This window comes from Protopterus annectens, chromosome 3.part1, assembly GCF_019279795.1.
Source record: "Protopterus annectens isolate FY-2018-M chromosome 3.part1, PAN1.0, whole genome shotgun sequence".
In the NCBI taxonomy this organism is placed as follows: domain Eukaryota; kingdom Metazoa; phylum Chordata; order Ceratodontiformes; family Protopteridae; genus Protopterus; species Protopterus annectens.
In genome coordinates this window covers 426,318,906-426,338,905 of record NC_056732.1, presented here as the reverse complement: position 1 = coordinate 426,338,905, position 20,000 = coordinate 426,318,906, and the positions used below count along the sequence as shown (strand labels likewise).

The 20,000-nt window shown below is 35.9% G+C and overlaps 1 protein-coding gene across 1 annotated transcript in view; it reads left to right on the top strand.

Annotated features, from left to right (window-relative positions):
- Positions 1-20,000, top strand: part of DPP6 (dipeptidyl peptidase like 6) — a 2,722,860-nt gene that overhangs the window by 1,409,527 nt on the left and 1,293,333 nt on the right. The window contains exon 5 of the mRNA XM_044066886.1: positions 17,503-17,577. Coding sequence (XP_043922821.1) covers positions 17,503-17,577 — 75 coding nt within the window. The remainder of the gene's footprint in view (positions 1-17,502; positions 17,578-20,000) is intronic.

The window sequence follows — 20,000 nt, the reverse complement described above, 5'->3', positions numbered from 1 at the left end:
TGTCCTGATTTTTGCTTCCTATTTTCGGTCTGTTCCTCATAAAATTTGTCATTTTCTGGCAAATCACTGTGGATTGAAGTAATTTAATAATGACATACATTTGAATTTCAGATTTATATCCTTCAGAAAATACATGTTAACAAATTCTGTTATTCTAACAACTAAGTACGTTTACAAGAGCAACGTATAAAATCTGTCCCTATTTTTGAGGTCTTTGTCCCCGCATTATTTTAGGCTTTATCCAATTTTTCTGCACTAAGAGGTTGAGAGGAATGACATAAACACACTGCTGCACACATATACACAAACTTACTCTTTCCTACTACCTCTCCATTAAACTCCCAGACACTTAAATGATCCTGCCCATTGAAAGTAATGGGTGAATGCAAACCATAGGAAAAGCTGATTGATGCCTCTATAGATGGTGATTTATGCTGTGAGCAGTTGTATGGATCACTTAGCACTTACTGAATATATTTCAGTGTGAAAGCACAGAACTCATTATCATACTCCACCTCATTCATATCGCAGAAAGCCACAGGAACACTCCAGCTTGGTGAAGCTACAAAATGGTTTGAGTCACAGTGGCAGGGTTGTCTATGAAGTGGCAAGGGTTATGGGCAGTGGAATACAAGCCATATTACTGCTTAGTGTTGGTAATAGCCTTTTGTGAATCTGAGGGATTATGTCAGTTGTCTAACAGCCTGATATTAATGCCTGGAACTCAAAGGTACAGAAGGGAAACATTTTGGCCTACCTTGTACTAAAAAGATGATATCTGTTGGTGGTAACTGTTTCATTTGTCTTTGAAAAGTCTGCATTTCTTTGAACTAAGGAAAATATTGAAAAAGGTTGTTTTGGCAGTTAAAAGGTCTGACATTCGTGTTACTGAAGACAGAAATTATTAACACATTTGTGTGCTTGTAAAATGCTTGTAAAATGAGTTATTTTCACCAAGATATTATTTAGAAAAAATAGATTGTTTACTTAACAGAAATCCTTGTATATATCAATATAGATAGCTTAATCAATCAATCAATCAATCAATATATAGATATAGATACAGATATATATATATATATATATATATATATATATATATATATATAGAGAGAGAGAGAGAGAGAGACAGAGATAGATAGATATGGGATTGGGTGGGCTTGTAATTTGTGTTCCTGTCTATATTTTTTTAACACAAAACTATTACCCTTAGAACAGTTGTTTATGCAAAAAATGGCTTTGAATGGATACTGGCTAGAGGAAGTGATGAAATGTACAAATTGAGAGTATCACAGTGTAGCAGATGTGTGAAACATATAGTATGTTCCATTAAATAACTGTTAATCCCAAAAGTAAGCAGATGACTGTTGAAGATTTCTTCTCCAAACTAAAGTTAATGGAATGGCCACTTAAGACTTCTACTTTAAAGAAACAATTTCCTTAGTGTGACTGTGGACCATTGTCACAGCACAGTAACTCTCATTTCATCAGAAGAACTAACTCACCCAGATGTTGGTCTTTCACATGCGTTTTACATTATTAATACTCCACATCTGCACATGTTTAAAACATGCAATTTCCAGTTTTATGAAAGGGAGAATAAATGCAGTCACCTTAATTAAATAAAACCTGTAATGATGAATATCTACTTGAGTATCATACAACGTTGTGGCAGCATGATATCTTGCAGAGTTTTTTTTTTAAGTAATACAGACAGGTACCCCTAACCCTGTTATGAAATGTTCTGTTTCACAATATCTGGGACAAGGAAAGCCACAAATGCTGCCTTTGTTGGTTGAGTTTAATTTTTATTCATCACTGGTGGACCATTTGGACAGTACAATCCATCTTTAATGGGTTTAATTTGACTGGACTTATAAAAGGCCAGAGTATCCTTGATTATGTAAGAGGTTCTTATGTAGTAATGGCTCATGATGTTACATTAAGTTTCATTTGGAATATCGGTGCCTGATGAAGAGAGAAAATTCAGCAGGGAATGATGACTATTTGTTTGAATCCCTCTGGCCCAGATTGCTTTACTTAGAAATTACACAAGGCAGTTTCAGAGATTTTACATTGCTTTACAAAGTTGTTTAAAGTGTGGCATCTTTTCACCTTTAATCTCTCACTATGTAGGGAAGTTGCTGTGCATGAATGTATGCCTCCTTGTGATGCAATTTCTGCTTTGCTTTGAGTTATTTATCAAATCTTCATTAAACAGCTTTGTTGTATAGTCAGCATTCATATGAGAAGACGTTCTTAAAACGTCACACCTTCATACTTAATTCAGTTAACTTTGTTTTGCCATACTGTGTCTTACATGCCTTATATTTACTTCCTTTATTCAGGTATTTGATTGCTTGCAAAATGAAAAGCAATAAGATAAGTTGTTTATTTTTATAACTGCATTCTCTATTAAAATTTAAAATAAACTTTTCTTTTCAAACATAAGAAAATGACTGACTTTTGCACAGAAATTAAATTAGCAAATACTCATACCTTCCCCCTCTTATTTGATTTTCAACCTCTGACCCAACAAATTGAACAGAACTTAGTCAGTTTAAGTTCCCTTGTACAGTATTTTTAAGCATAAAGTAATAAAGTAAAATGTAATTATCTATATATTTATTATATATATATATATATATATATATATATATATATATATATATATTATTCATTTTTTTCATTCTTGATTTGACTGTGATTTTACTATACTTCATCTATTCCTTAACGAAATATATTTCAAGGACATGTAAAAATGAATGTCAATATTTATACAGAAACATAAATCACTTAATATTAAACAGTGTCTTCTTAAGCTATTGATAGAAAAAGGAGTAATGCATTTATTAGATTTATGTCATTATACTTACATACCCCTTCAAAAAACACATGTTTCATTGCTGTTACATGTCTGCACAATTTGAATAAATTTCTGTAAGCAACATGTATTAACAAGATTAAAGTCTAATATCTGGTGGCCTCTTTGATAGGTCCTTTCATCTCTAGCAGTTACAGTTCTGTTTTTTGTTTGTTTGTTTTTTAACTGTAAGATCCCTGCATTTATGGATGTTCACTTTTTTAATTTCTCCAAATCTTTTGGGTTTCTTATACTCTGATGGGAATGGACTCCATTCCTAAGTCAAAGTTTGGTTTTGTTTCAATCTTTGATATCAGCCAAAAGTGCTCTTTGCAGTACTCGCAATGTGCACAGAAATGACTCCTTCTGCAATTCATGTGGGGTTACATGGACTGGTAACATATCTAAATATGATTGTAGATTATTTTTTTATAAAACCCGTTGCTTCAATTACTAGAGCAATTAAGTCAGTATTTAGTGTTGACTTACGTGATTTCTTTTGTCCAACATAGGTTGCATAGACCAAGCATTTTGTCGGAACCAATAGCCTATGGATCTAGACAGGCTTGCAAAAACTCCTTCTCAGCACTGATGGTTTTGGACCTTCATTTCTTCATCTCACCTTTCACATATCCATTCCAACCATTTTTAGAAGGCCTGTAGATAAAACTCAAGAATGTATTAAAGAGTGGCCAGAGTGAGGCCTCTTTCTTGAGATTCTGCCTACAGTTTTTGCAGTGAGCTAACCTGATTCCTACTGCAGTTTAGCAACATTGATGCTCTGACTGGGTGTAGAGGCTCTGTGGAGTGTGGATAAGCAGGATGTCATGCCTGAGATTTTCTTCTCTGAAGGAGGAACTCAAAAGAAAGGATCCTTGCTATCTCCTCAGAACCTGATCAGTGAGTTCCTGAGTTAAAAAAACACTTAACTCTCTGAAAAACCTTTCTGACCACCATTTCTACTTACTGAAAGCCTAACCAACCAACAATCAAAAGACATCAAAGTCTGAAAAAGGCTTTAAAGTGTCACACTCTTATTCTTTCAGTAAATCACATCTTAACAACACACCTTAGCCAAATCTTGCTTGCATCTTTTTTATTTTACATTTTCAGGTTATAACATGATTGTTGTAAGTAACCCTGACTGATAGATTTTATGTGACTGCAACATATAAAGAGACTCTTTAGAATATTTCAATTAGTTTAGCAGGATGATAACTTCACCTGTCTAATAAAGCATTTGAACCAATGGATTTCACAAATGCTGCTGTTATTCCTTCCTCTTTATCTCATTTCATCTCACTTGAAGATTTGTTATGCATATTATAGTCAGGTTTTAGACCATATGCTCATCAAGGCAGATGTTAACTAAATCAAGACAGATGTTATGTCTGCTCAGACCTCCTCTAAATGAAAACAACATCATCAATATAATGAACTTATAATCAGATATTAGTACTTAAAAGCAACACGTCCACGTATGAATTTCTTTTCAAGTAGAGACACAAATAAGGAAGCATAATCTGTGGTAAAAGATGACGCTACTTAACCTGTTGGTATAACTGCTGTTGACTTTATTTATAATTGAAGTAGGGCTTGATGGCCTGAAACATTTCTAACATAAAATAAAGCTGCTTGCTTATATGAGGTATTAATCTTCACTGCTTAGTAATTTCTGAATTCTTCTATCAGCTCTAAGGATCATTTCTCTCTGTGCCTGCCTGAGTATGCAGATTTTCTCATTGTATTAACTTTTATTTATTTATTTAGTTATTTAAGTAGTTTGTTTACCTGGATAGTACACGGATCACAATAGACCATTTGCAGGCATAGCCCAGGTAACTTGCTACTTTATTTATTTGATATGTCTTTTGTCCAAATCTGGGATGAAAGGGTTCAATTATCTATCAATCTGCTTTACCAGTTTGCTAATATGCTATACATAAAACTGGCCTAATGGGGATTGCCATACAAACATGGCAGCTTTACATAGGTTCATAGGTTCATACTAAGCTAACTGCCCTTTTGAGCCATTTTAAGCCTAGCCAATTATCTCTTGTGAGACTCAAACCCTGCACCTTGTGTTTGTAAGGCAAACACCTTCACCATTAGGCCACCCTTCCAACCCTAAAACTATTTTCAGCAGAGGCCCAGGGAGAAATACTGCAGACACCCGTCTTTGTAACATGGGAGGACACCAGAGCAAACCCACACAAACACAGGGAGGAGATGCAGACTCCACACAGAAGGCACCCCAGCCAAGAATCAAATCAGAAAACCTCTAGCTGTAAGGCAACAATGCTACCACTGCCCTATCAAAGCAAACCCACAAAAGTTCCAGAATTTTCATAGGTTATTACTAGGCTAACTGCCCTTGCGAGCCATTGTAAGCCTAGCCAATTATCCCTTGTGAGACTCAAACCCTGAACCTTGTATTTGTAATGCAAACACCTTAACCTTTAGGCCATCCTCCCAAATAGCCGAAGTCCCTTCGTATATTTTTCCACTCTGTGTCTCATTGAAATGACATATTTAGGAAAGAGACGTTCTATTATCTCTTATTTTACTTACTATGATAACACACTACATTACCACTTTCTTTTTTTAACTTTCTCCCTGACTCCCTCCTAACCCTCTACAACCTGAGGCTGTTCAGCCTGTATTTTGTGATTTCCCATCCCTCACTTGATCCTTGGCAGGTATCCAGATGTGAGCCTTTGCAGAGTGAGTACCAGACTCCTTTGGAAGTTGAACTTGAAGGTACTCACTTTCAGACCTGGGGAGTGACAGATCCTATGGAAAATTATGAGTGTGGAGGCTGGGAGCTGTCATCCTTGCAGTGGCCAGTGACTTGACCTAACTTTAGAGTCAGCTAGTGCAGTGACATTAAGACATTTTGGCCAATCCCTGTGTTAACTCTGAGATGCCCTTCAGGGCTGAGAACTCTCCATTAGAGTTCTCCTAGGTATCATTCTTTCTCCTACCCTTCCTCCTCCAGAATAGGAGAGTTGGCCACTGGACACTATCTTACTGAAATGCTGCTTTTTTGTGTGTTTTTGTGGAAAGTACTTTTTTTCAGTGACACCTTTGATTCTTGGTAGTAACAAACTCCTAACTACATTGTTTTCTATTAGATTTGAATAGTCTAACAGAAAGATATATTGTATTTATATTGCATATTTTCGATAAAACATTGAATTGTATTTTAGGATAGGTCTCTCATACTACCTTATGTACCTTATGTTGAACTGTTAACTGGCCTCTTATTCTGTCCTTTTTCTAGTTATCACCAACTGACAGATCTCACTTACAGCCTGAGTTGACTGTTATTTCAGTAGTCTGTATATAGTTTCAAACTCCTGAACTCACTTTTATTGACTTTTTAAACCTGGTATCAGTGGTCTGATTAGTTTTGCCTTGTTAAGGTTCCTGATGTTGTAAATATCCTATATTTGGCCTCTCTGTCTGCAGTTAATGAGTTGCCTCAACCAGCCATGTCTTTGTGATGTAAGAGGAGTTTTGAAACATAACGAATAGAAGCAAAAATAAAGTTCTCTGAAAGATAAACTTTGTACTGAGACACAGTGGAATCAGGAAGAGACAAAAACAATGTGTGTGTGTGTGTGTGTGTGTGTTGTGTACATACATATGTATCTATATTTATGCCTATATCTGTATCTATACGTGGATCTACGTCATTACATCAAGTTACCAGAAAACTGAGTGTTAAAATGTTGAGACCACAATGTCAAAAGATAAAAATACTGAAAGATTATTAGATTGCGTCTGTAACGCTGAAAGCAGTAAGGTTTGTGTTTTGTTGAGTTGTAATAGTGCGGTATTTCTTTAAGAACTTGTAAATTGTTGTAAAGAGATGTAGTGGTCGTTACATGTAATAGTGAAGGGAATTTGTCAGTTTGTGTTCTATTACTGTTGAAGAGATGGGTAAGGTAGATTTATTTTTGATAGTAGGATTTATTTTTTGAAAGGTGGTGGTGTGAATGTTCTTTGCAGTGTCGGAATGAGTAGAGTGGATGTGTTTGCATTCACAGTGTTTAGGTGCATATTTTTTTTAATTATGCGGATATGTTGTAATATGGAAATCACGGTACAGTGGGGATCGGGAAATTTACATTTACTCCACTGTAGTGCAACCTCTGAGTTGGTATATTAAAGTTGCAGAGGGTAAAGTTGGTATATTAAAGTTACAGAGGGTATGGGGGTGCAGGGGGCTTGATCCCCTGCATAAACATTTATTATTGTATATGTTTAGTGCTTGTTATGTTTAATTGAATGGAGTGGAACATCACATATGCATTGGCAATTTTGATGTTCCTGGATCCAATTTTCTGAGGGTCAGTGTTATGAGTTTTCAATATTTTATTTGTTCGACATTGTGGTCTCGTCATTTTAACACTCAGCCTTCTGGTAAGTTGATGTAATGAAGTAGATCCATATATGTATATCTATCTATATATAAATTTATAGACACAAACACACATACATCATGTTCATGAAACAGTCTTGATATTGGGTTAAACAGAAAAACAAAAGAACTTCAGTATAACAGAAAAGATATTGAGGTATTTCTTATTCCAGAAAATGATGTGATATTCTAAAACTCTTTTCTTTGGTATTCATTCAAAGACATTTTGGAAAACACACTCACTTCATGCAAAAGCATAAAGTACCTTAAATAAAGTAAGTAAATATGAAGTAAATTAAAGATGTAGGCTTCATATAAGTTTGTATGCATTCGGATGTTGAAGACAGACATGGGTATGTTTATTCATACTTGAAAGATCGAAGGTAAGTGGCAGAATGCACATCTTTTTTTATTAATATTTTTTTAAAAAATAAAGGGCTTTAAAATGTTTTATACGGGGTTAGTCTTATGTGGGCACCCTGATGGTTTCATTAAAGAGTAGAAAGGGGGAGATAGGAAATACTGAAAAGGGAGAGACACAACAAACATGAGAACAAAGAAGGCAAACATCAAGAGGGTTGTGCTGGAGGAGTTGGTAGAGGAGGAGCATCATTTTTTGTGTGAGACCCCCCCCCCCATTTTTTCATTTTTTTTTTTTTAAATAATAGGGTAGTTTGTGTGGGAAATAGGTAAGAGGTTGTAAGTGTAAGGATAAGGGAAGAAGGTCTGATGATGCTAGAGTCCCAGCCCACACAGCCTCAGATGTTTCCACTGCCAGATGATGGGACAGTAGAGGACCCTGATATTGAGGGATTAGGGGCATGTGGTGGTTTGGTGGTTCACGCCAGATGGAAAAGTGAGTCTTGAACTCATAAAGCAAGGCCTCAACTGGCTGAATCCAGCAATCAACTACTTCTGCCAGCAAATCCTCAACCAAGGCCTGAAGCCCCCATTTAGTGAGGTTTGCCAGGCTGCCACATTCCGGGGTGCCTGCAGGACCTGTGCCACTGCCCTGACCCAGCAAGGAGCTCCCTGGAAAGACAGAAGGTGAGTATTCTTTAACCTGGGAGGTACATATCTGGGTCACTTTAAGGGATTTTGAATCTGTAAAAAAATGAATGGAAGAGAAAATAATAAAAGACAAAGAAACATATATTAAAATAAGAAAAAAAGAGAAAACAGAGAAAATGCACATAATAAATTGACAATACATTCACAAATCATTTTACACAACATTCAATTTCTTAATGAAAATAATTTTTATATTAGAAATAATATAATATTATACTGAGAAAACCCTTTATAAATACTTACATCTTTTAAAATCAAAGACAGAATGCACCCCTTACGTATTGATATATTTCTCATAGTTTTCTTCAGTAATATCATCAGTGCACCCTGTTGCTTCACTTCTTATTCCCTATCAATTATTTTTTTTTATATAGTAACAAAATGAGTTAAACGACAGAAATACTGCAGTATATACTGACTGATCTCACTCTAGGCTGCAGTAATGTACTGAATGTACTCTAGTGCTTCAGTTACAACGCGGTATGAATTATTCATTAATTATTTCCCCATATATATATATTTTATATATATATATATATATATATATATATATATATATATATATGTGTGTGTGTGTGTGTGTGTGTGTGTGTGTGTGTGTGTGTGTGAGTGTGTGTATGTGTGTAATCAGTTATGTGTTCATAGGTATATACTAGGCTAATGACTACCATGGCATTTATAAGTCTTGTTATGCAATCCAACCCAGTTGTGTACCTATGTAGATCAGTGTTTATTATGGGAGGGGGGTATATTAGTATTTTTCTACAGATTATGGGGGGGTGTTAGTTTGGGCATTACTCTCTGCTTCTGTCTATCAGAGTCATAGGGGGCCAGACCTGGGGTGAATTTCTGATCTTTATTTTATTGCTATGACATTACAGATGCATTTCTGTAAATACATTTTTCTTCAATTATGCAAATGTGTTATATTTTAAAGTTAGTTTAACCTATGTTAAATATGATTCTAAAATATAATTTGATACTTACTGTAGATCTCTGGCCATCTTGCCTCTACCAAGCCTACAACACAGCAGCTGGTTCAGCCTACACTTCTTCAGGTTGTCATATCTGTGATTGTACTTCTGGCTGGAGCAGGTGATCCCTATCAGAGTTTTCAAGTTTCACCCAACTCCAGCTGGATATCGATTTTATTTATTTAGTTATTTTTCTCTTTTGCAATCAGAACGTCTACTGCAAGCATCAGTCTTTTCCATATACTACCCCATCAGAAGGTAGGCTGTGCATGTGGTCTCCTTATTGGAGCAGCTTGAAGCACACCTTGTGCCTTAACAGGTGCTGCCATGACTAGAAGAGCTAAAACCAGAATGAAGAAAGTGTGATCAGGGCTGAGTTTCCCAAGTTTTGAACTACTCCCTCTGGGGTGTGACATCACCTTAATCAAACCCCGGTAACCAGCAAGGGTATTAGACCTTCTTCTTCTTACGGCTGTTCCCATTAGAGGTCACCACAGTGGATCATCTGTTTCCCTTTCTTCCTGACCTTTGCATCTTGCTCTGTCACACCAACCACCTGCATGTCCTCTTTAACCACATCCATAAACCGTATCTTAGGCCTTCCTCTTTTCCTTTTAATTGGCAACTCCATCCTTAGCATCCTTTTCCCAATATACCCAGCATCTCTCCTCAGCACATGTCAAAACCAATGTAATCTTGCCTCTCTGGCTTTGTCTCCAAACTGTTCACCCTGAGCTGACCCTCTAATATACTGATTCCTAATCCTGTCCATCCTTGTCACACCCAATGCAAATCTTAACATCTTTAACTCTGTTACCTCCAGCTCTGACTCCTGCCTTTTTGTCAATGCCACTGTCTCCAACCCATATAACATAGCTGGTCTCACTACCCTCTTGTAGACCTTCCCTTTCACTCTTACTGGTATTCGTCTGTCACAAATCACTCCTGACACTCTTCTCCACCCACTCCATCCTGCCTGTACTCTTTTCTTCACCTCCCTTCCACACTCACCATTACTCTGAACTGTTGATCCCAAGTATTTAAATTTATCCGCCTTCTCTAAGTCTACTCCCTGCATCCTCACCATTCCTCTAGCCTCCCTCTCATTCACACACATATATTCTGTCTTACTCCTGCTGACCTTCATTCCTCTCCTCTCTACAGCATATCTCCACCTCTCTAGTGTCTCCTCAACCTGTTCCCTACTCTCACTACAAATCACAATGTCATCGGCAAACATCATAGAACACGAGGACTCCTGTCTGATCTCTTCTGTTAACCTATCCATCACCATTGCAAATAAGAAAGGGCTCAGAGCTAATCCTTGATGTAATCCCACCTCCACCTTAAATGCATTTGTCATTCCTACTGTAGGCCTCACCACTGTCACACTATCCTCATACATGTCCTGTACCACTCTTACATACTTCTCTGCCACTCCTAACTTCCTAATACAATACCACAACTCCTCTCTAGGCACCATGTCATATGCTTTCTCTAAGTCTACAAAGACACAATGCAGCTCCTTCTGACCTTCTCAATACTTCTCTACCAACACCCTCAGAGCAAACAGCGCATCTGTAGTGCTCTTTCCCGGCATGAAACCATACTACCTTATATTAATCATCACCTCCCTTCTTAACCTAGCTTCCACTACTCTTTCCCATAGCTTCATGCTTTAACTGATCAATTTTATCCCTCTGTAGTTACTAGAGCTCTGCACATCACCCTTATTCTTTAAAATTGGTACCAATAAACTTCTTCTCCACTCCTCAGGCATCCTGTCACTTTCCAAGATTTCATTAAAGAATTTGATTAAAAACTCCAATGCCATCTGAGCAGGGGTATTAGACCAGTCACTGTTATTATAGGCAAATCTGATATAACTGAAAATTCTGTCACATACATGTTTTTAAAAGAATACATTTTCATTTCACGTATATGGTTCATGAAAAACAGTATGCAATAATCATTCCTACTATTGCTGTACCTTGTTTTAGCTATCTTTTTGGAAATATTTCACCTCATTGCCATTTATTCCTTCACTGTAGCAGCAGGAATAGTTGTTGGCATTGTTTTTCTTTGGTGGGCGGTGCATACATACATATACCTAAGTATGTACTGACCAGCTTTTATGAACTATTGCATGATTTTAGGTGACATATGATGTTAGATGGGCAGAGATTATGCTCTATGGCTGTGCAAACTGTAATACCTATGACTATTTTTCTGAATATCTTCAGATTTGAGCATATCTGAACGTATCCATGCATTTCTGTGGCATGACTGCTGAGGACTGCCGTGGACTCTGCAGGTCACCATAGAATGTTCCTGTGAGTCCGAGTCCATGTTCATGAGCAGCTGAGAGTGATATACATTCATAAGTGGCCATACACATTTATGTATTACTGTGATTATTAGAGATGCATGTAGAGTAGTCTGATTTGAATATGAAACATTTAAATGGACCTGGATTTATTTGAAATAGTTAAATACTGCTATATTAACCTTCCATTATTTAAGTTCAGTGGTAAATGACTTAGGAAACCACAGACTTTTTAAAGTTAGAAAAAAATAATGAAAATATAATTTAATATAAAACAATTCAAAATTATGCAAAATGTGTGAGTTATCTTGAAGAAGTGTTTATTTTATTAATATGATGGGCATATTACCATGGTTTTAGTGAAAAGTGCAAAACTATCATTAAGACAACAAGCCTGTGGCTTCCATTAATATTTGCAAATGACAGAATTATCTATAAAATTCTATCTGGCTAGGCTGGCAGCCTTCACAGAGCACATTACTAATTTTGCTTCCTTTAGTGTAACATTTACAAAATCAATGTTTTTACCATCTCTGTGGGACAGAGAGCTGCATTTCATAGATCAAAAGATAGTGTAGTGCTCATGACACTTAAAGAGAAAGGTCACTTAATCATGAGGTCTTGTTCTCTGCTATAAAATGTAATATTTTTTTGGCACATCAGTATGTTATTGACTGAAATCTGACCAAATTTTGCAGTGTCAATAAAGGTGTCACCTAGTAACTCTGTACCATCATCCTCTTTGCTACTAATATGGAAGTTAATAGTTGTAAAAAGGGCAACAGAATTTTCGAGGCAGTTTTCTTTATTATTGATGTTTGTTTATATATTTATTTGATTATAGCTGAGAAAGTGAGAATGTATGTCTGACTGTGCTTGAATACCGCAGTGAGATAATGACTGATTTACATGTTGAAAATTATAATTATGCTGTCATTGTCAGTATTTGTTTTTAGATACAAACTTGTACTGATCAGACAAAATGATGCACAACTCCTTGCTAAGTCTGAAATGGCTAATAGTTAAACAAAAAAGAAGAAAATGAAAGAAAACACCTGAGTCACATAATTTGGAATTAAATGGAGGAGTATTTTCTTCTGATGACACAATTCATGGCATTTAACAGGGCATTTTTTTCTTCACTTTTTCATATGGAATTAATCAAAATATGCATATTCTCAAGGAAGTAACATGACTGAAGATCGTTACTAATACAGTTACATTGCATACAGGTATAGAAATATAGTCTTGAAAACTTTATTGCTTCCACCTAAAAAATCAGGCTGAGGAAACTAAAATCCAGAACTAAAGGAAGGAAGGTAGCTCACGAGCACCTCTTAGCCTTAACCATCTCTGTTGTCATCTTCTTCAAAACATGACAGAGTAAAAAAGTCTCAGCGGGGCTAAACATTTGCTAAATTACTTTAAAAAGTAGCATTGGATTCCAGGATGGTAAAACCAAGTTAACACCACTTCATCACTGGCTATTTCATCATGGAAGTTATTAAATGCATATGAAGCAATGCTCCATTGACTTCTCTTACATCAGCAAACTGTATTTTAAAGTCCCATCCTGAGCATTTTAGTACTGTAAATATGCCAGCGGTAAATATACCAATGGTGGGCAGCCACTGTGGTGCAGCGGTTAGCTTTGCCACCTCACAGCAAGAGGTTCTCTGGTTTGATCCTTGGCTGGGGTGCCTTCTGTGCAGAGTCTGCATGTCCTCCCTGTGGTCGTGTGGGTTTACTCCGGGTGCTCCAGTTTCCGCCCACTTCCCAAAGACATGCTGTAGGTGGATTGGACACTAAAATTGGCCCTAGGTGTGAGTGTGTGCATGTGCGTGCCTTCTGTGGAAGGTTGGGTGTCGGGCTGGCAACTCGACACTGTAAAAAAAAACTCCCCTGCCAGTCATGAGCAGACAGGTGATCCACTGTGGTGACCCCTAACAGGGAAAAGCCGAAAGAAGAAAACAAAATATACCAACGGTAGCAGAACACATTTAAAATTAATTTATATCTGATCCCATCCATGGTGATTATGGGGGCAGTAAACAAATGTGATTTTTTTTCAGGATTGCCTAGTTCTCTCGTTCTTGCATTGTGAAACACAGTGTCAATGGTGCAGCATGAGGCACAGTTGCCTTTCATCCAGAAGGCTGTGTGTTCTATTCCTATACCAGGTAGATTCAGTGCTGACACTGCAGTGTAGTATAAGGGAAGTATTACACTCCTATGTGTGCCATCCTTTGGATGAGACTTTAAATCAAGGCCATATCTACTTGGGTTAGTGGTAACTCAGGTGTATTAAAAAGAGAAGGGGAAGTTCCCTGGCAAAATTTTTCCAACTAGTATAAATGGCATCTTTTTTCTCCCCTGAAAAGAGGCTAATAGCCTAGTGGGACTTACCCAAAAAGGAAAAATAAATAAAGTATAAGAGTATGTTATCTAGTCCTTTCTCTGTCAACATTTTAAGTATCCATGTAAAAATGGAAGTTGTTCTTTAGTAACCCTTCATCTGGAAGTATTAAGGTAGCACAGGTTTAGAGTCTGTACTCTTGTTTGCTATAAGCAGAGCTTTTCTGTACTTTTAATCGCATTTTATACTTAAGAGCGCATGTTATCATCTTACAGTTTAGAATTCGTCCTTTGAATCATATTAGTAGGGCAATATATAAGATGTCGTATGATTTACATTAAAAGTGTCGTATCCACTTACAGTTTAGAACATGCCCTCTAGTTCACATTTATCTATTCTGCTAGCCTGGCACTTCTCATTGTAGACTTACACAACTAAGCCTCTAGTGATGTGTATGTTCTCACTGCATTGCAGTAAAATTATTATTATTGATATTATCATCATACATAAATCGCTTGTTTTTGGCTGACAGAGGGCTTGAATTTTAAAACTTTTATATGTATGTGTCTTTGATTGCTGCTGCTATTTTGCAAGATTTGGTCTTGCCTGAAATCATTCATCTACAAGCACAGTCATGTTGCTCCAAAATATCTACATTTAAAAAAAATACTAATAAAACAGTATTCTTTAAATACTGGCATACTGGCAGTAGAACTGGGATGTAGGTCACTTTGTCAAAAACAAACCTGAAGGAAAATACAGCTGAATGAAGTATCCCACCCCCCAAAAAATATATACATTTTATATATATATATATATATATATATATATATATATATATATATATGTATATGTATATATATATATATATATATATATATATATATATATATATATATATATATAGATATATATATAGATATATATATAGATAGATATATATATATATGTGTGTGTGTGTGTGTGTGCATATATATATATTAATATATACACATAGACACACACACACATTTACATATATCTGTCTATCTGTTGGGGCACTTTATTTTGTGAATGCCTGTTTGGTCAACATTTGTTTAGCTGACAAAAATTGGTCGACTTCACAGATGGTCAACAAGTGTGTCAGACTGCATAGTTCTCGGGGTTGGGAAGTATGTTGTTTCTCCTGCATTGGGCAATCTCTGATTTACTATATTTAATTAGCAGGGGGCATGGGGGCTGCAGGGAGGCTTGGCTTCTGCAAAAAATAATGTTTTAATGTCTTTCTTTGGGTTTTAATTTTGTGTAGAACACTGTAAGGCAAGTAAAAGATATATGTCCTTTTCCCCTCTGTAGTGCGACCCTGGAATTAGAATATATAGCTGAGAGGGTATTCGGAGCAGAGCCCCACACAATGGCGGTTGTGGGAGGGTGTAGCTCCTCACATAGTTTGGTTTTACTGAACAATATAAAAGTAAACCAGAGATAAAAAAAAAAATCAAACTAGGTGGGGGGGCTACGCCCCCCACACCCCCCAGTGTGGGAGGCTGAGACCCCACCCCCCCAACTATATATTCTAACTCCAGGGCTGCACTACAGTGAGGAAAAAGCCATATACCTTTTACTTCCCTTACAGTGCTCTACACACTGCCAGTACTCATTGTCAGTGAAATGAGTTTTAGGTGAAGTGAAGTTTACGTGATTTGGTCTCAGTTAATTGAATGTAAGGCAAATGGAAGTTAGGTCAACTGAAGTAGACCCATGTATATATAGATATTTATATACACACACACATATATATTTATATATATATTAATATATATATATATATATATATATATATATATATATATATATATATAGCTATGTATAAACAGATATATAAATATACAGATATATTTAACATTTCGTTTTACCTAATTTTCATTGCAAAAGTTGTTGACTTGAGTAAGTTCATTTTGCAGATTCTGAATTCCAGACAGAGATTTATGTACAACATCCAGTTTATAATCATCATCAGACTTTGTTAACCAGATTTCCTGATCTTTGCTTTAGAGATCAGAGAAGTATATGATGAATAGGAAAGATACCAGCACAGAAGTATCTGATATCCTTTTGACTGCTTTCATGTTCTATGTGAACACGCCTGCCAATTTTACAGTCTGGGTCATGGTTCCCCGGCCAGTTAGCTATCCTTCTAACTACACTGGCATTGATTGGAGTGTATTTAGTTTGTTGATAATGTTAGCATGTGGTAATGTTGCCTTGGCAGGGCCAAGGTATGCTGCTGCATGGATAGTGTGTTTACTGTGAATAGCTTGAATTAACCTCTCAAATCATTTCCCAGAATATCATATCTTTGCTGTGCACCTTTGAGTATATGACACACACACACACACACACACACACGCTTGCACTTGCATTTTTTTCTGGTGATATATGAATACTGAACAAAAATAACTTTATTGTTTACATATTATTCTATTTTGGGATAAATATTAAGCATATGTAGTTTTTATTGCTACTGTTATTGATATTTTATTGCTATGTTCAGTTTTACTGATATAAGCTGAAAAAATAGATGTATCACCCTATATTTTTCATTGCATGAATTCACATCTCTCAACCAAGAGAAAACCAAAAATAATTAAGGGACAAAACAAATCTTGGACAGTTTTTAAATATTGCTCTTTGACATTAGCATGCATTTTCTGTAGCATATGAAGTCTGAAGATTAAGTGTCTGCCATTATTTAGTGGCTTCAGTCCTCAATACTTTGCCAGAAAACTACTAATTCATGAGGAACAGACCAAATATATAAGGCAAAAAATCTGGACAATCTACCCAAAATCTGGATAGTTGAGAAGTATGCATTGATGAAAATGATAAGGTATCTTTCTCAAGTTTTTCTGTTGAAAAATGTTATGCATTTTTTAAAAATAATTTGAAAGTCATATGGTAGTAGAGCCTCTTGGCACATATTAACATGACGTATCCAAGTAGAAGAAAAAATAAATAAGGGAAATTTTTTTCACATGAACTCAGATCACCCAGAACAAGTTGTCTATAGCCTATCTAGCTGTTGCAGTGCAATGGCAGGGAATCATTTAAGTTGGATAACTCATTCAGTTTAGAAAAGGTTATGTATGACTGTATTATAGAAGTATGTGATGCATATTGGAGTTATTAGTTGGAAATGCTGATTTGCATATGACACACTAAACCTACATTTTACTGCTGAACATCTGCGCACACATGCATTCTACAGCCATGCTCTGCATTGTTTTCAAAATGTTAATATTGTTATGCTTTTATGTACCATTTGTTTTTTGGGAAGAAATCTAGGCGAATATGTTGTGATTTATATATTAAAGTTCAAGAGGCAGCATATCCTTGCAATCAGTTTGTGATATCTGCAGCAAATAAAATTAGTATGTGTGGTGGGGAAAGGGAAACTTTTTTTCGGTGTTTGGGCTTTTATTTGATTTTTATGTATTTGTTTTATAGGAAGTACTAAAAGTTACAAAATATGAAGTCTCACCTGATATGAAGTATGTTCTTCTAGCATACAATGTGGAACCGGTAAGTGAACCAATATTGCTTTTAGCTGAATTGTTTTGTTTTAAATGTACTTAATACTGCAAGGATGTTTTATTGTTAGCTTGTCAACCATTGTCTTCCATTACCTTCTGTGTGTATTGCCATGCGGTGGAGATGAAGAAAAGTTTCTCCTAATGAAGTTGTCAATTCTGTGTACTTTTTACATTAATGAAAAATATGCCTAGAGATCATTTCTAGCATAAATAATGCCCTTTACCTACTAGCACACTACAAAAATGTAGCACCAAAGCATGCTTATTTAAAAAATATTATTACAGTCCAATGCTGTGCTTTAATAATTGCACTAAATATATGTGTATTAATATTAATACACATTAAACATGCTAATGCTGTAAATTAAGAATCCGTTCATAAACCAAATCAGCAAAACATAACTACAGAGTAAGCAATGCTTCACTTTGAGAAAACAAATGCTTATTTCTAATTAAGAAAAGGTATTCAAAATATGAGCTGTCATTTTTAATAAAGTATAGAAATATAAATAATAGTAAAGCATTTGAAATTCTTGATATACATGCTTAATACAATAGTACTGTATCTTTTACTTTTTTTTGTTATGAGAGGCTGAACCATTTGTTCCTAATGTAGTCTGGGCAAACATATATAAATAATTATATAACAAAATCCCTAGCAGGTCACTGTAGCATAAATATTATGTATATAGCACAGAATGATTTCCATCGGGATAAATTCCACGTATCTGCTAGTTTTCAAAAGAACAAACACTGATGATTTTTTTAATTTTTTTATTATTTTTGAAACAGTCAAATGCATGTGTTTGTAAGATAACATCTGAATTAGGCTACTAGAAGAGCAATAGCTGTTCATCAAAGATATTCTCAAAATAAGTGATATTGTCTTGACATATCCCGGATTTTTAAACATAATCTGTGGGTTTCAGTAAGAATTGGGTAACATTACACATGGCTTCAAGCATCTTGCAGACTACCTCAAACCTAAACCTGAGCTGTCACCAGATATGACATCATTCTGGAGCCCACTACTCCCATGATTCTCAGCAGTATACAACAGTAATTGATATGTTGCCAGGAGAAAGTAATGAGAATTTGAAACATAAAATGTAAATGGACCTCACTATCTATTCCTTGTATAACCTGAAAGCTGCTAGAAGGGTAACTGTTGACAATACCCAAAGCCATCTTACCCCACATTAACACCTGCATGTCAGACGTGATGTTGCATCCATGAGATGTAGAACTCTGTCACTCATGCATTAATAAACTAGAACACATTACAGGCTATGTTTTGGAGCTGCACTATAAAACCACAGATTAAATTTCAATAAGCAACAGCTTATGAGTTTTCTCCCAAATTTTCAGTGGATGGTTCATGAAAGGACATGCTGTACACCCTATCAGTGAAGTAAGATGGTGCCAGCTTCAGTACAGTTCCAGCTGTATGCTGGCACTGATACTGCTGGCATTACAATGTAAGAAGGACATTTACCTGCCATAGTATATGCCGCCAGTACAAATAACAACATGTGGGTGTAAAGTCAAACATAGCACTACCAACATACAGGTATTGTAGCACCTATACCCCAAAGACACATTCAAGTGAATGAACCATGCTGTTAATTTGATGTTTTGCACTTGCATTCAACACCTGTATTAAATGTTATACTTCCTTGGCATGAGCAGAGCTATGAAATTCATCTTTAGTCTACCTGTCTTGGGGAATTCCAGATCTCTTTTTTTTAAATCCTGTCTGATGTAACTGCTTGGAGTACTAATCTATCCAAAGTGCATATTGCTTTCAAATGTAGCCCACTAATTTAGTTTCATTTATTTTCCCTAGTTTGGCAGATAGAACAGCAGCAATTACAGATTTTGCAACTCGTTAGAAAACTAATAAAAAAGATCATAAACAGTAAAATGCGATTCTGACTGCAAAGTACTTGTCAATAATCTTAAACTAGTTGGCACCTTGCCGTGTTGCACCAGAGGCCCCAATACTATGCAATTGCCAGTCCTTTAACATCTATATATACAATTATGCACTACTGTTCTGATAAAGTAGTTATTTTTGGGGATAACTACATTGAAGTTGTATTTTTCCTCATGTAAACACTTTATTCATACTGTATGTAAACTTTTAGAGGTATGAGAATTTAAGTTATCAGCCTACATTTCATATTGATGGCTATTGGTTATATAATTAATCTAATTAGAAAGACCTGCATCTGGAGCATTTCTCCCTAGGCCACCACTGAAAACTGGCTTCATTCCAAGTCGGACTTTCCCAGTTAACAAATGTTAAATAAATAAATAAATACATTACTTATATTAGAAATGCACACCAGACACAGCCCTACTTATAAGCCATGAAGGAATTGCTTCTCAAAAAATATATGAAGCAATTGT